A 16532-nucleotide genomic window follows, 5' to 3' on the forward strand; every position below is an offset into this window, starting at 1 on the left:
AAAAAAAAAAAAAAAAAAAAAAAACCAGGCTGTCATAAACCTGCAAAAGAAGCAAGCTAACTTCACCCAGAGTTAGGTGATAGGACTGATGATGAAGGGTGACACATCCAGGTCCCCAGGCTGGAGATTGCTCTCTTTCTGTTTTGAGACAGAGTCCCGTTTTGAGATACAGTCCTGTCTGTCCTAGAACTCATTGTATACCATGACCTCAAATTCACAGAGATTCTCCTGCCTCTGCCTTTGGAATGGTGGGATTAAAGGAGTGTACCATCATACCTGGATTATGGTCTCTTTCTATGGGGTCTAAAGGAAGGAAGGAAGGGCTGGTTACTGAAAACCACGGTTTGGGTTATTCTCCATTTTGATTGATATATTAGATCATATATTCATTTTTTCTATTGCCCATATCTTCCTACAGTTTGTTTAATTTTAATATCATGCACAATTATGCATATGCATAAGATGATAAAGAGGACAGTGCCCCTAAGAGGTCAATCTTGGGGATGCAGTTCAGGCCCGATCAGCATTTCTAGTCTTTGTACCTGATATATTGGGAATACGCTTGAATAAAAACTGTCTAGATTTGATCGTTACTAGGGATGGAGAAACCTATACTAGAGGGGGAGGGGTCTCGAGGTTGCTACATACATTGTTTGGAGAGGAGTGTGTATGCAAAGTGCATGTAAGCCAAGGAGCTGGGCTGCCAAGTGCATTATTACAAGGGTTGGGGAGCAAAACCAAATAGAGTCTCAGGCTAAACTGTCTCCTATGCTTCCCTGCTTTACCAGCAGACCCGAGATTGTAATCTTGCCCCGTTCTCCAGTCTTATTGGTCTATGGCATCAGGGACTTGGCTTTATTTATTTATTTGAAAATACTGGCTGTTGTATGAAGGGCCTTGTATGTACATGCTAGCAAGTGTTCCACTACTGAGCTCTATTATGGCCCTTTTTTTTCCTTTTATTTATTTACTTTTTTTGGAGACAAGTGCCTCTGGATGTATCACTGCCTGACCTTGAACTTACTGACCTCTGCCTGCCTCCCCCCCCAAGTGCTGAGATTAAGGGTGTGCATGACCGTGCTAGTCTCTTTTACTTTTTCATACTGAGTCAAAGTCTCATGAGTTCCCTGGGCTACTTTTGCACTCGCTCTCTAACCTAGACAAGCCGGGCAGTCATTCCTTTGCCGGTCGTTATGTTAATCCCTGTAATATTTGTGCTCATAGTTTCCTTATTTGTTTCATGATGAGAATTGAGCTCAGGCAGAGCACGTGCAAGCCCAGAGTGTTCTCGTTTGCTCTTTTGGAAGGACAGCTGTAATAAGTGTTGTGTCATAATTTGCTGCATCTGTTCACACTAAGTTCTAGAAGATTGGGGGTGGGGAACTAGCCCATTTTATTCACCGTTGTCTCCCCGATGCCTGATACAGTCCTGTGTTGAGGTGAATTTCAGTATTATCCACTGAGTCAGATGAGGGTTTTTCCAGCACTTGTTGTCAACTCTACTATAAACCACTACTTACTACATTGCATTGTCCTTCTATGACTGTATCAGACACCCCTTAAAGACAGACTGCTTCTTACTTTGAGTCTCCAGTGCTAAATGTACAAATTGGCTTAGAAGCACTCAGATATTTGTTGGATGGCTATGGCAGACCTTCATTTACCATGGACCCAAGTACCTTCTACCTGAAGGCTGATGTTCTCTGTCCCCACAGATGTGAGCTGTGATGAGTGGGCCTTTTCTCTGCTGCCTCTTGATGTTGATCTGCTGAGCATGGAACTGCCAGAATTTTTCAGGGATTACTTCCTGGTAATTCAGGACCCGTGAGTCTGTGAGTCTAGTATCAGGAGGTAACTATTGGGTCCAGTGGACTAGAAGTATTGACACTCTTTTCAAGTGCTGCAATTAAAGGTGTGTGCCACCATACCTTCTTAAGGGAAGAAAGATTTTTTTTATTTTAAACTAATGATTTGGGGGGTTCCAATTCATTATTTTTGATAGGAGACAGCAGAACAGCTCATGATGGTCAGGGAGGGAGGAGAGGGAGAGGGAGGAAAATATGCCTGCCAGGCTTTTTCTTTCTGTCTCCCTTGTTCTGCCTAGGGATTTACTTGGCCATAGAGTGTTTATTTACCCGCCGGGCAGATCTTACCCTGCAGTTAATCCTCTCTGGAACAGCCTCATAGATATACCCAGAGGGTAGCTTTACTACTCTCCTAGGGACTTTCCATCCCTTTCAGGGTGGCTGTCAGGATGGAGACCATCATAGGGCTCTGTAAAATGAACTTCTCTAGCGTTCCCTAGACACTGCCATCCCACTCCAGGGTTTCTGGGCTGCACTCTACAGTGCATCTGTTGGGTTAACACGGTCTTTGTGCCCCATGTGATCGCTGCAGGAAGGTGATCAGCGTTGGATCAACACTGTGGCTCAGGCCTTGCATCTTCTCAGTACTCTCTATGGGCCCTTTCCTAATTGCTATGGCATTGGCAGATGTGCAAAGGTAGGAGCAGAACTCTTGTGCTTAATGCCTGTTTTCTTTTTTAACCAACAAAGATTATCCCTGAGCATCTCTAACATAGGAATATTCTTTCCTTTGCTTTTATGCCCCAGGATGTTTCCCTAGAGAGGAAAATCTGTGTGGCTGGCAGATAAGCAAGAGCTTCTAGATCACATTCCTAAGTCTCTCTTGTCTTCGGGGCAGGGGAACGTTTTCCTCACTGGTGTGGGAGATAAAAGCAAATGGGAGACTAGATTTATATGCCTGCAGACTAGACTTATATGCCTGGAGAATGGGCTTGTATGCCTGGAGAATAAACTCCTGTCTTGGGGATAAGACAGGGTTTGCCATAGAAGGGGTTGGCCTCTGTAAACTGAGCCTTCAAGAGGACACAAAACAGATTGTCTTGGGCTCCGGTAGATGTCATATGACCTGTGGAGGAAACTGGAGGAGGAAGAGGACAGTGAAACCAAAGGTCGGAGACCGGAGATTGGACACATCTTTCTCCTGGACAGAGGTAAGTATTGCCCAGCACTCTCTTATCTTTGGGTCCTATAAGGCAGAAATAGGGAAAATGTGCTGGCAAAGTTGGGGTCCTAAAGTTGGGGCTGGGAATTTTAGTGTGAACATGGGCACATGTGGGGCGTTCTTGAGCTTGAGCTCTGATATTAAGCAAACTGAATAGAAAGCTGGGTTTCGGGAACGTTTACGTTTGGGATCTTGGTTTCAGATGTGGACTTTGTGACAGCACTTTGCTCCCAAGTGGTTTATGAGGGCTTGGTAGATGACACCTTCCGAATCAAGTGTGGTAAGTGCCATGATCCTCCGCATCTTGGCAAGGTGGAAATGAAGCATCCTCTGGTGGCTCCTGCGGCAAGAGCAGGACTGTGGGGAGACTGGTGACGCTGGGAAGCCTTTGGCAGAGTTAAGGAATGAGCAGGAGAAGGCTTCTGTGCAGCTGCTAATAGCTGTCCCCTCTGCCTTCAAAGGGAGCGTTGACTTTGGCCCAGAAGTCACATCCTCTGACAAGAGCCTGAAGGTGCTACTCAACGCTGAGGACAAGGTGAGGTGTGGGTGTGTCCGGATTTACTCAGGACCACTGCACACAAGGCTGGGGTCCAGCCCTGGGCAGGAGGCCAACCCCCTGGGAGGTTTCCCCCATCAATTAGGTTTAGACCCAAGCTAGGAATGGTGGCTCCCACCTGTAATTTTATCTTTTCGAAGATGGAAGCAGATGAATCAAGAGCTTAAGACCAGGCTCAGCTAAATAAAATTATCTCAGAATCCAAAAGTACATATGTGAAAGAAGATCCAGGCCCTAGAGGTGGTCCTGATACCCACTTCTGACACCAGCTCTGCTCTGGTCTTAGTTTGGCTTGGGCATCACTTCCTGGGCTGTTATTGTACTCACGAGGCAGGCAGGGGCCTGGTACAGAGCTGTCATAGTAAGTGGCTTCTGTCTTGTTCTCTCACAGGTGTTCAGTGAGATCCGCAATGAGCATTTCTCCAATGTCTTTGGCTTCTTGAGCCAGAAGGCCCGGAACTTGCAGGCCCAATATGACGTAAGGCCTGTGTCTCTGTTTGCTTTCTTCAGTGTTCCCTTTAGAACCCTGTGATAGCCCTCCCGTGTCTGCTCATGGGTGGGGTGTGGCTGAGGGAAAATGGGGGTTTCTTAGAAGGTGCTGACCTCTGGGGACGTTCCCACAGCGCCGGAGAGGCATGGACATAAAGCAAATGAAGAACTTCGTGTCTCAAGAGCTCAAGGGACTGAAACAGGAGCACCGCCTTCTGAGTCTCCGTAGGTGCTAGCCTGGGATGAGGAGGTGACTGTGCCCTCCAGGGGAGTGTTGCTGAAGGCCATTACTTTCTTCCAAGAGGAGATTCTTGTTCTCTTGGCATAGTCTAACTTGATTTAAAATAAAAAGAGTGCTTATGGGTTTTCCTTTATGAGGTTTTTCCTTTGGCAATCAAAGATTTTCCTTGTGGAACCAGGAAGGTGAATGTTTTTGTCCTTTCTGCAGATATTGGGGCTTGTGAGTCAATCATGAAGAAGAAAACCAAGCAGGACTTCCAGGAGCTAATCAAGACCGAGCATGGTAACTGCCGGAGGGAGCGTCACGTCACGAAACTCTTCCTCTGGCTCCTTTCCCACTGGTTTCCAGCTCCAGCTGATATTGCTGGCTATGTGGAATGCTGGAGGTCCCATAGCTCCACTCAAGGATAGAGAAAAGAGTTTGGGAGACAGACACATCTCAGCTAAGTTGATCTCCAGGAATGGCTGTTTTCTGATCTCTTACAGCGCTGCTGGAGGGCTTCAACATCCGAGAGAGCACTAGCTACATTGAAGAGCACATAGACCGGCAGGTGTGCACTGGGAGGCTGCGGATGAGGGCTAGAGGTGGGGCTGCCTGAGCAGGAAGAAGAGAAGACATGCATTCTGAAATGTCAGTCCTCTTGACTCTTCCTTCCTGTGCAGGTGTCGCCCATAGAGAGCCTACGCCTCATGTGCCTTTTGTCCATCACTGAGAACGGTGAGCCCAAAAGATCAAGCCAAGAAGGCCAGATGAGAAATATGTATGCCTCAGGGATAGAGGGGATTTTTTTTTTTTTTTTTTNTCCTGGAACTCACTTTGTAGACCAGGCTGGCCTCGAACTCAGAAATCCGCCTGCCTCTGCCTCCCGAGTGCTGGGATTAAAGGCGTGCACCACCACACCCGGCTCGAGAGGGGATTTTTGAAAGCCCACCAAGTGGGGCTTTTGTTTTGTTTTCTTTAGTTTTTTGTTTTGGCACTTACTGAGTTCTTTCTCTTTTATAATGATGTTTTCTTGTTTGGGGTGGGTCGTTAGCAGGTTGTAGGGGACGTATTGTTTGGCTGTAAACAGTTCCATCTTCAGTCCACTCCATGGCGCCCGTAGAGTGCAGTGGCAGTTCTCTCTTCCCTCAGTTAGACCTGTGCTCAGTGAGGCTTCCTGATAGAGAGCATGCAGGACCAAGGAGACGGTCTCAGAAGCACTCCACAAGCCACAGTTCTACACGTTCCTGGCAACATGGTTTACTGTTGACCCCTTCAGTGCTAAGTGAATCACGCTGCTCTCCACCTGGAGACACAGTCTGCTGCTTCTAGCTCTCCTTCCTTGAAGTTGGAAGCCCAGCTTCTTCTTCTTCTTTTTTTTTTTTTTGTAGCCCTGGCTGTCCTGGAACTCACTTTGTAGACCAGGCTGTCCTGGAACTCAGAGATCCAACTGCCTCTGCCTCCTGAGTGCTGGGATTAAAGGCGTGCGCCACCACACCTGGCGGAAGCCCAGCTTCTTATCTCTGTGGAGAAAAACATCTCTCTGCAGCTGTAAATGAATTCTAATAATTGGCGCTTAGCCGGAATGCACAGGAAGTCCATCTGCCTTCACAGCTTTCAGATTCTCTCCACCACTGGTGATCTCCATTGTTCAGCATCCTTTCCTTCTTGCCTGTGGTTCAGAGCTCCCAGAGTAGGGTACCTACCTTTTAGTAAGCAGTTAGGCTAAGCAGTCCATTTGGCATCCGCTGCGTCCTGTTTGCGGGTAGCGCAGTCCTTCCTCCTGGTTATATGTTGGCTGATTGGTTTGGCTGCTCTCTGGGATCCTTGGCTGCTTTTTATTTTTTTCTCACACGCCTGCCTGTTTCCCTTACTCTTAGGTTTGATACCCAAGGATTATCGGTCCCTGAAAACACAGTATCTGCAGGTAAAGATGGGAAGACTGAATCCTTTGTTCATTTAAAAATTATATTATTTGGGGCTGGAGAGTTGGCTCAGCAGTTAAGATTGCTTGTTGCTCTGGGAACAGAGGACCTGGGCTCAGTTCACAGCACTCACATGGTGGTTCACAGCCATTTGTAACTCCAGTTTCAGGAAATTCAACACCTTTTGACCTCTGTGGGAACCTGGCCCACACATGTGCATACACATTCAGGCAAAACACTCATATACACGACATCTAAAGAACAGTTTCAGAACTATGCTATGCTTATTGATTCTGTGTGTGCGTATGTGCACATGCGCATGCTTGTGAAGATCTCAGAGAATCATCCAAGGGATGGTTTTCTCCCTCCACCATATGGGTCCCTGGGGACCAGACTCAGGTCATCAGGTTTGGCAGCAGCACCTTCGCTTGCTGAGCCATCTACCAACCCCGTCCTTCTGTCCTTAAGTAGTTTCTGCTACTTTTTATGCCTCTTTGATACTGCCACTCACGAGAGCTCTTTGAGTAGACACTGCAGAGTGCTGCGTGTCCTCAACAGTGCTGCTTGAGTGGTGGACACTGAGTATATAACTGGCTTCAAATCCCTTCAGAGCTATGGCCCTGAGCACCTGCTAACCTTCTCCAACCTGCGGCGAGCCGGGCTTCTAACAGAGCAGGCTCCTGGGGACACCCTCACAGCAGTAGAGAATAAAGTGAGCAAGCTGGTGACGGACAAGGCTGCAGGTGAGCCTCCATCTCTCCACCCTGGGCAGCTGTTCCTTTTCTTACGCAGGCAGAGCCCTCTGAGGCGGAGAGGACCGGGAGGACTGATCTCACATGAACCACAAACCTCTCCATGTGCTGCTGACCTTTGATCCGAGTTATCACTTAACCCCCCAGTGGCAGGTGTTCTCTCCCTTGCTTTCCTTCTAAGGAGAATGCAGCCAAGAGAGATGAAGTGGCTGCTCACAGTCTCTCAGGATACCAGCACCAGGCTGGTGTTGTTCTGAGGCTGATGTCTGCCCTGAAAATTAAGGTCCCCTGGAGGACTTCATTGATTGGGCAGTTGATCCCCTGGAGGAGAAAACAATGCATGAGGAGAGAGTGCTGACTGCCCTGCTCAGACCCAGGGAACTGCAGGCAATGAGCTCAGTGGCAGGGCAGGTGGGGCCAGGCATTGCTGTGCCCTTCTCTCCTACCCTAGACGGTATTGTGGATCTGTAGATCTTAGATGGAACCTAGCACAGATTTCTTCCCCAGGAAAAATCACTGACGCCTTCAGTTCTCTGGCCAAGAGGAGCAATTTTCGTGCCATCAGCAAAAAGCTGAATTTGGTATGTAGAACAAACAAGGCTGAATGGGAAACAGTTTGGGGGTTTTCTTTTTTTCTTTTTTTTTGGGGGGGGGTTGTTGTTGTTTTGTTTTTTTGAGCCAGGGTCTCTGTCTAACTCTGGCTATCCTGGAACTCTGCAGATCAGGCTGGCCTCATATTCAGAGATCTACCTGCCTCTGCCTCCCAAGTATTGCGATTAAAGGTGTGTACCTCCACTGCCGGACAGTTTCTTTATAGAGTATTTTGAATCCATAGTAACCTGTATGCCATTGCATTTCTTTATTTTTGGTGAGTAGTGTGTGTTTGTGTGTGTACAGAGTGTGCCTGTGTGTGCAGTGTGTGTGTGGAGTAAGAGAGGGTGTACAGTGTGTGTGCATTCATGTGTGTTTTTTTTTTCCTGTTTTTCGAGACAGGGTTTCTCTGTGTAACTCTGGCTATCCTGGAACTCTCTCTGTAGACCAGGCTGGCCTCGAAGTCAGAAAGAAATCTACCTGCCTCAGCCTCCCAAGTGCTAGGACTAAAGGCGTGCGCCACCACGCCCAGCAGTGAGATGAAGTCTTAAGCTGTGTTTCCTCTGTACAGGCCTGTCTGGCTTGCCCCTCAGCTCCTGGGGGTTCTATGGTGTCTGCCTCCTAATGTCCGCATAGGACACTGGGGTCAAATGGACTTGCGCTGTGGGTTCTGGGGAAGTGAGCTCAGATCTCATGCTCAGGTAGCAAGGAATTTTTACCCACTGAACCACCTCCCCAGTCTCTGTTCTTCCATTTAAAAATATTTTTAGCCGGGCGTGGTGGCGCACGCCTTTAATCCCAGCACTTGGGAGGCAGAGGCAGGCGGATTTCTGAGTTCGAGGCCAGCCTGGTCTACAGAGTGAGTTCCAGGACAGCCAGGGCTACACAGAGAAACCCTGTCTCGAAAAACAAAAAAAAAAAAAAAAAATATTTTTAGCCGGGCGTGGTGGCGCACGCCTTTAATCCCAGCACTCGGGAGGCAGAGGCAGGCAGATTTCTGAGTTCGAGGCCAGCCTGGTCTACAGAGTGAGTTCCAGGACAGCCAGGGCTATACAGATACAGAGAAACCCTGTCTCAGAAAACCAAAAAAAAAAAAATTTTTTTTTATTTTGTGTATTAAGTGCTTTCTTGCATTTATGTGTGTTCCACGTGTTGGCCTAGTGTATGTAGAGGCCGTAAGAAAGTCTTAGATTTTCTGGAACTGCAATTGTGGGTTGCTCTGTAGGTGCTAGGAGTTGAACCTATGTCTGCAAGATCCCCATGCTATTGCCTTTTTTTAAGATTTATTTATTTATTTTATGTATATGAGTACACTGTAGCTGTCTTCAGACACACCAGAAGAGGGCATCGAATCCCATTACAGATGGCTGTGAGCCACCATGTGATGTGGTTGCTGGGAATTGAACTCAGAACCTCTGGAAGAGCAGTCAGTGCTCCTAACCTCTGAGCTCTCTCTCTCCAGCCCCATGTCATTGCATTATTACAGTAGTTTTACAGGATGAGCTTAATTTAATAATGAAGCAAGGTATAAAGAGCCACTGTTTAATAGATGCATAACAGCACCGGTCAGTGCTAGAGAAGATTGAGAAGTATGGGTTCCCTGCTCCCTGGGAAGGGCTGGAGGGAAGAACTGGGAAAGAGCCCTTCCCTTCAGAGCCTTTACAGGGAGCAGAGGAAGCCCTAGTATTTAATACAAAAGCAGGTGTTTAATACAACAGTTGTCTTGGCGTGGCCCCTTTTGTCAGCACCTTTGCTGGGTTTCACTAAGTGTGAACTGCTGCCCGTGGCAGCATCTTTATCAGAGCTCTGAAAGGTCAGAGCTCTGAGCTGTCACGTGCCTAATGTAGTACCTTTGCTCTCTAGATCCCACGTGTAGATGGGGAGTATGACCTCAAAGTGCCCCGAGACATGGCTTATGTCTTCAGTGGTGCCTATGTTCCTCTGAGCTGCCGAATCATTGAGCAGGTGAAAAAGATTCACTTTCGCTTCAATTCCTATCGAGCTCTTTATGCTGCTGCTTTGTGGTCCTTGGCCCATCTCAACTTTCACTTTCCAAGTAACTAGCTAGGAACTTGAGTCTCACTGTTATTCCTTTCCTTTCCTAAACTTACTGTCAGAAGACCTGAAGCCAGTGTTTATACCTTCCTAGGTGCTGGACCGGCGGAGTTGGCAGGGCCTTGATGAAGTGGTACGGCTGCTAAACTGCAGTGAGTTTGCATTCACAGGTATGGGGCATTGTTAGTGCACTGTGCAAGGCCAGGGAGAGCTGGGCAGGGCCCATGACCGTGGACTGGGTGTGAGTAAAGATGGGAGTCTACTCTGCTCCTCACAGACATGGCTAAGGAAGACAAGGCTTCCAGTGAGTCGCTGCGCCTCATCTTGGTGGTGTTCTTGGGGGGCTGCACGTTCTCAGAGATATCAGCCCTGCGCTTCCTGGGTAGAGAGAAAGGTGAGAGCAGGGTTGCGTGGGTTCTGGGGACAGCATGTACTACCCAGGAAGGTTTTCCTCTTGACCGTGGTACCTCTTATACAGCCTTCCTGGGAACTGCTGCAGCAGGAGGCAGGGGAGCATAGTCCCGCCAGGCTTGACACATAGTAGTACCCTAGAGACTGCAACGGATAGTTGGGCTTTTTGTTTGTTTGGTTGGTTGGTTGGTTTTTTTTTCAAGACAGGGTTTCTCTGTGTAGCCCTGGCTGTCCTGGAACTCAGTTTGTAGACCAGGCTGGCCTTGAACTCAGAAATCCGCCTGCCTCTGCCTCCCAAGTGCTAGGATTAAAGGCGTGAGCCACCACCACTGGGCCAACAACTGATAGTTTTATTTTCTATTTTTCTCCTCACTTGTTGGGGACAGGCAGGTCCAGATGTGTCTATTGCCCAGATATGTCTATGTCTATAGCCCTGCATTCTGATCCTGGGGCACTGGGGCACTGTGGGAGTGGTGGGCTTGGCCTGTTGGGACCTGAGGTCTGTTTAGTCACTTCTGCTACTTCTCTTGACTCTTAGGGTACAGATTTATTTTTCTGACAACTGCTGTTACAAACAGTGCTCGCCTCATGGAAGCCATGAGTGAGGTGAAATCCTGATGTTTTCCTGGCCAATGCTGAAGTATTTCCTGATTGTGGATCCCAATGAGATGCTGGTGTTTGGCATCTACCTTCTACGATTCCTGTCACACACACACACACACACACTCATATACACATACACACACACACATACACACATGCACTCACACACACACACACTCATATACACATACACACATACACACACACACATACACACATGCACTCATACACACACACACACACACACACACACACACACACACCCCAGCTACACTTAATACTCAGAGCTGGGAACTTTGGAACTAATTTTGGGGCAGAGACTTCATGTCCTATCCTCCATGTCCTATCCTCCAGGATCCTCCTCTTGCTTATAAATTGTATATAGTTCATGCTGCTAAGGTATAAGGGGAGAGGGATTCTTTGCTAAACCCTGTTTGAATATTATTGTAAATAAAGCCTCTGTTCTCTCTCTTTGTTTGTTGTTTGTTTGTTTGTTTGTTTTGGAAACAGGGTTTCTCTGTGTAGCCCTGGCTGTCCTGGAACTCCCTCTATAGACTAGGCTGGCCTCGGACTCAGAAACCGCCTGCCTCTGCCTCCCAAGTGCTGGGATTAAAGGTGTGCACCACCACTGCCAGGCGCCTCCGTTCTCAAATGCAACATCTTTGTAGTCCTAGACATACAATCTCCTTTTTTACACAGTGAGACTTTCCTGGGGGCTTCATGTGCTTCATGACCTGGACTTTCATTGTTTATTCTTGGAGGAGGTTTGGTCTGTTGCTACATATTGTAATGTTAAATTTTGTACCAGAAGGAGTGAGTTCTCACATTTATCAACCTTTGTTGTACAAACTTTGTTCCTTAATTTAAAACTATTGGTTAGATAAAAATGGAACAGCCAATTACTGGAAGGATTAGAGATAGGTGGGTTTTTTGAGTTACATGGTTGGAAGTTGCAACAAAGGAGAAAGAAAGGAAACAGAGGGAGGATGAAGCCACTGTGAGGGAAGATGGACCATGAGCACAAGGCCAAGAGAAGCGGCAAGTGTCTGGGATACACCACTGGGGAGGTAGCGGGGCCAGCAGTTAGAAAAGTAGATTAGGGGTGACTGCCAGTAACTGTCATAGCCAAATAAAATAACCATAGTCTGGATCTCATTGTTCCGTAAACTAGACAGGGTTAAGATTAAAATAGTTCAGCGGTCCTGGGCCTACTCCGTTTTCTCTGGAGGGAGTCACTAACCTCCTGTGTAGAGCAGGAGGAAGGCTGCAGTGGCCCACAGTGGTGCACACGCCTTCCCACCCTCAGGTTCCGTGCTCCAGTTCACTTCCAGAAGATCCATTGGCTACTGCTCTAACGTAGACAGTCAGGTGTACTTGTTCCTGTTTTGAGACATGATCACTGGCTAGCCTGTGTGTTGTAATTACAGGTTTCTATTACTGTGCCTAGTAAATAAAATGTTATGTTTTGTTTTCTGAAAGTAAGAAAAAAATCTTTCTGATGACAAACTCGATGACTTTCTATAATCCCAGCACATGGAAGGCTGAGGCAGGAAGATGACTGACAAGTTCAAGACCAGCTTGGGCTATGCATTGAGTTTCATGCCAGCCTGGTGGACAGGATGACACCTTGTCTCAGAAAAAACAGGTGTGTCAGGGTGTGATAGCGCTTGGCTTGCTAGGGTGTGATAACCTAGCACTCAACAAATAAACAAGCAAATGAACAAATGTCATTTTTACTTTATAGTTGTAATTTTACTAGTTATGAATCAAATATCTTTTTTGTTTTTGTTTTTGGATTTTTTTTGGATTTTTCGAGACAGGGTTTCTCTGTGTAGCCCTGGCTGTCCTGGAACTCACTCTGTAGACCAGACTGGCTTCGAACTCAAAAATCCGACTGCCTCTGCCTCCCAAGTGCTGGGATTAAAGGCATGCGCCACCACTGCCCGGCTGAATCAAATATCTGATATGTAGGATGTCTGCTATTCCACTCCTGTGATAGGGCTATTTGATCTCCCCCCCCCCCAAAGGGCTCAAGACCCACATTTTGAGAATCACAGCTTTGGATTCTACTTCCTAGACCCATGCAGTAGAAGGAGAAAACTGAATCTTTTAAGTTGCCCTCTATTCTCCACTCACAACCACCCCATATACACACACAAATTTAATAAATGTATTTATCATAAAAAAGAGAAGCAAATAATGAGACTCTTATAGATGGTACAGTTGACCAATACAGAAAAGCAGACAATTTTAGTTATAATTCAGAATAAACCAGAGTTTGTTTTATTTTGAGCCTATAGACGGAAGCTAGTGGTTTAAAAGCACATTGCTGTGGGTAACAAGGATACTCCAAGTAAAATTTGGTGCAGAAGATAGGTTAATAAGTACCTCTTCGCAAAGGAGTATTCAATAATTACACTTCTACAAATCATTTTGGAGGAGGTAGCAAAAAAGAAATCTCAGCTTTATTACAAATTTTAGTCTGAGTAGCAAAATGTATGCCTAAGGAGATACTCCCATAGCAGTGTATTAGGTAATAGTAAATCATTGAAAATGGGATACAGATGGGTCAGTGGGAAGAAAAGGACAAATACTTTGACGTCATGTTCAAATTGTGGAGTTTTCCTGATTTACCTAAATCTTATAATGTGCAAGAAAAACAAAGCCCAAATCACCATTTGCTCACAGCTAAATTGGGCAAGTCAGTTTTCTCCTGTAGCCCAAACTATTTCCCTGTCCTGTCTCTGCCGCCTACGTTCAGCTACTCAAATCTTTTTCTTCAGGATAGTGATGAGCATTAACAGGTGTGTCCTAATGATTAAACGCGATAAACTTGTCCACTAAGGTACCAGGACCAAGAGCCTGGTTTGTTTGCCTTCTAAGCTTTCCTGCTAAGTCCCTGCTCCTCTTGGGACGTTGGAGAGTAGCAAGAAGTTGAGCTGTTCTGGCAGTCTACCCAATACTTCTCAGGAAGCACAAAAATTTGAAACCCAACGGCAGCAACTCTGTGGGTCCGGGTGACATCATCGGCCACTCCCCTACACCCCACCCTTGAGGCGGGCATAGGTGCACGCATGCGCACACTGAGGCCCGCGCGCTCCCCGTGCAAGTGCTTCCCACGCCCTAGGCGGTCTCTGTATCCCAGCCCCCAGGCCTAAGTAGCTGCCCTTCGCAGGAGGGGCGGGGCGAGGGCGGGGCTCCGTGAGTGGCGGACGCGGTAACCAATTGTCAGGCGGCACCGCCTCTGGCTCGGTTTGAATTCCGCGGGGTCCAACGGCTCGAGAGTGGAGACGGACTCAGGTTGACGTCTGCGGCGGCTGGTTACCGTTCTCCGTCCTGCACGTGGCAAGTGGAGGGTCTCGATTCTGGACGGCTTGGAGCGTCCACCATGAGGAGAAGGTGCGGGTCTCTTAGGGGCGGGACCCATTACTGAGGTGCGGGTCTGGTACCAGGTTCGACAAGCGGGGTTCGCCGGTCTTCAGGCACCGATGTCTGAGGCTGGGGCGCTCGAAGCCGGCTCCGGAGGGCATCTGTGCCCGAGGCCACTAGCGGGGCGAGCAGCGGGCGGGACAGCGCGGGGTTGACACGCTTCCTCGAGGCCGGGGTGGGTTTGTCTCAGGCCCGGCGCAGCTGGCGGCCGAGTGCAGGTGCCGCCGCAGGTCCCGGCTACTGGGCCGCTTCTCAGTGTAAATGCTGAGCTTGTAATGGTGTGGGCTTCTCATCTCTGAGTATAGTCTGTCATCGCATTGCTCGGGAGGCTAGAACAAAATCGATTCGAGTTTAGCCTAGGAGATGTAGTTTAAGACTAACCTGGGCCACGGAGCGAGACAGTTCAAAAAGTCCTGAAGTTTTTTTTAACCTTAAAGTTTTAAATGTGTTGTTTTTCTTCGGGTCTTACAGTTCGGCGTTTTTACTTGAGTTAGGAAGACCGCTTGAGCCGGGCAGTGGTGGCTCACGCCTTTAATCCCAGCACTTGGGAGGCAGAGGCAGGCGGAGTTCTGAGTTCGAGGATAGCCAGGGCTACAGAGTGAGTTACAGGACAGCCAGGGTTACACAGAGAAACCCTGTCTCGAAAAAAGGAAAAAAAAAATGGCTTTATTTCCTTGCAAGTTAACAAATGCAAATTATGGTATTCTTTTCCGGTCGTTTTAAGATTCCCAGGTGGGGTTAGAGAGATGGTTTAGCGGCTAAAAAGCACTGACTGCTCTCCCAGAGGAGGTGGGTTCAATTTCCCAGCACTCACAAGGCAGCTCACAACTGTCTTTAACTCCAGTTCCAGGTGATTTGACACCCTCACACTCAGACATACATCTAGGCAAAACACCGACACACATATGAAAATAAAAAGAACCCTCTATTAAAAAGAAAATTCCCGGGCACTGCTTGGGAGTGCCTGATCAGAACTGACTCTGGGTAAAAGGCTGAATGCCCGTTTTCGAATTTATAAAATAATTTTCTGCAACGACTGGGTGACAAGGCTTTGTAATTTTTAAGAATCTTGGTTTTGTGATTATAGATTTTGATCATATTTTTTTACCCCCAGATCCTTGGCCTCAAGAGTCTGGGAATAGAATGAAAACAAGTACTAAGTAGTATTATGAAAAGAAATTGAGTACAAGGCTAAGGATTCCAGATATTCCCATCTGAATGACGTTATTCACTAAGCTCTTCTGGGATTAATGGTGCATTATGAAGACTAGTAAAATCCTAACTTACACTGAATAGAAATTTGTATTCAGAGTATATTTGGATATGATTACCCTCACCTGTAATCTATAGATCTCAGGAGTCCAAGGCAGGAGAGTTTCAGACTTCTGCAATATAAAGAGATCCTATTTCAAAATAGGAAAGCCAGACAGCTGTGAGGGGGCACATCTATACCCCCACTATCTTGGGACGTAGAGGTAGGAGGTTCAAGGCCAGAGCAGCTTATAAGAGACCACACCCCCTCAAGAAAATAAAGTCTTCCAGTATGGCTTGTTCAAGTATTTTCTGCTTTTGTTTTTTTTGTTGTTGTTGTTTTTTGAGACAGGGTTTCTCTGTGTAGCCCTGGCTGTCCTGGAACTCACTTTGTAGACCAGGCTGTCCTCAAACTCAGAAATCCGCCTGCCTCTGCCTCCCAAGTGCTGGGATTAAAGGCGTGCGCCACCACGCACGGCTATTTTCTGCTTTTTAAAAAACTTCTGAGACACACTTGTTGAGACTGCAGGAAGGCCACACCAATCCCTTGTCTTGGTTTCAGTCGGATTTGAGATCCTTGAATTTATGTCTCAATGTTGTATTTTAAAAAGATTTCTTTATTTTATTTATTAGGGTAGGGTGCTTTTAAAACAGGGTCTGTACACAGCTCTGGCTGCCCTGGAACGCCCTGTGTAGGTCAGGCTGGCCTCAACTCCAGAGATGCAGTTGCCTCTGCCTTCTGAGTACTTCTGAGTGTGGGGATTAAAGGAGTGCACCACTAAACCCCTGAACTATTATAAGCCAGCCCAATTAACTGTTTTCCTTTACCTGGGTGTGGTGGTGCACGCCTTTAATCCTAGCACTAGGAAGGCAGAGGCAGGCGGATTTCTGAGTTCGAGGACAGCCTGGTTTAGAGTTCCAGGATAGCCCGGGCTATACAGAAACTCTGTCTCGGGGAAAAAAAAAATTGTTTTCCTTTATGAGAAAAAGAATTAAACTCAAGTCTTCTGGGAGAGCAGCCAGTGCTCTTACCGTCTGAGCCATCTCCTCTCCAGCTCCATCCTCTTCATTTGTCCCTCATTCACAGTTGTTCATTAGACGGGAAGGACAGGGCATAGTGGCACATACCTCTAACCCCTGTACAAGTGGCTCTCTGAGTTCCACGCCAGCCAGAGCCACATTGGTGAGCCCCTGTCTCAGAAATAAAGCAGTCGAGTGAAAGG

General features: G+C 47.3%; 2 protein-coding genes across 2 annotated transcripts in view; both read left to right on the plus strand.

Moving 5' to 3' along the window:
- Positions 1-10796, plus strand: part of Vps33b (VPS33B late endosome and lysosome associated) — a 22576-nt gene extending 11780 nt beyond the window's left edge. Inside the window, exons 7-23 of the mRNA XM_021166463.2 lie at positions 1716-1810; positions 2398-2502; positions 2920-3016; positions 3230-3307; positions 3489-3562; positions 3975-4061; positions 4207-4297; positions 4521-4595; positions 4799-4863; positions 4976-5030; positions 6173-6219; positions 6828-6960; positions 7477-7550; positions 9424-9525; positions 9710-9785; positions 9893-10009; positions 10565-10796. Of these exons, the coding sequence (XP_021022122.1) occupies positions 1716-1810; positions 2398-2502; positions 2920-3016; positions 3230-3307; positions 3489-3562; positions 3975-4061; positions 4207-4297; positions 4521-4595; positions 4799-4863; positions 4976-5030; positions 6173-6219; positions 6828-6960; positions 7477-7550; positions 9424-9525; positions 9710-9785; positions 9893-10009; positions 10565-10644 (1451 nt within the window). The 3' untranslated portion in view covers positions 10645-10796. The remainder of the gene's footprint in view (positions 1-1715; positions 1811-2397; positions 2503-2919; positions 3017-3229; positions 3308-3488; positions 3563-3974; positions 4062-4206; positions 4298-4520; positions 4596-4798; positions 4864-4975; positions 5031-6172; positions 6220-6827; positions 6961-7476; positions 7551-9423; positions 9526-9709; positions 9786-9892; positions 10010-10564) is intronic.
- A 3134-nt stretch (positions 10797-13930) lies between these two features.
- Prc1 (protein regulator of cytokinesis 1) overlaps positions 13931-16532 on the plus strand; it is a 21632-nt gene continuing 19030 nt past the window's right edge. The window contains exon 1 of the mRNA XM_021167049.2: positions 13931-14028. Coding sequence (XP_021022708.1) covers positions 14018-14028 — 11 coding nt within the window. The 5' untranslated portion in view covers positions 13931-14017. The remainder of the gene's footprint in view (positions 14029-16532) is intronic.

This window comes from Mus caroli, chromosome 7 (genome assembly GCF_900094665.2).
Source record: "Mus caroli chromosome 7, CAROLI_EIJ_v1.1, whole genome shotgun sequence".
NCBI classification, from domain to species: domain Eukaryota; kingdom Metazoa; phylum Chordata; class Mammalia; order Rodentia; family Muridae; genus Mus; species Mus caroli.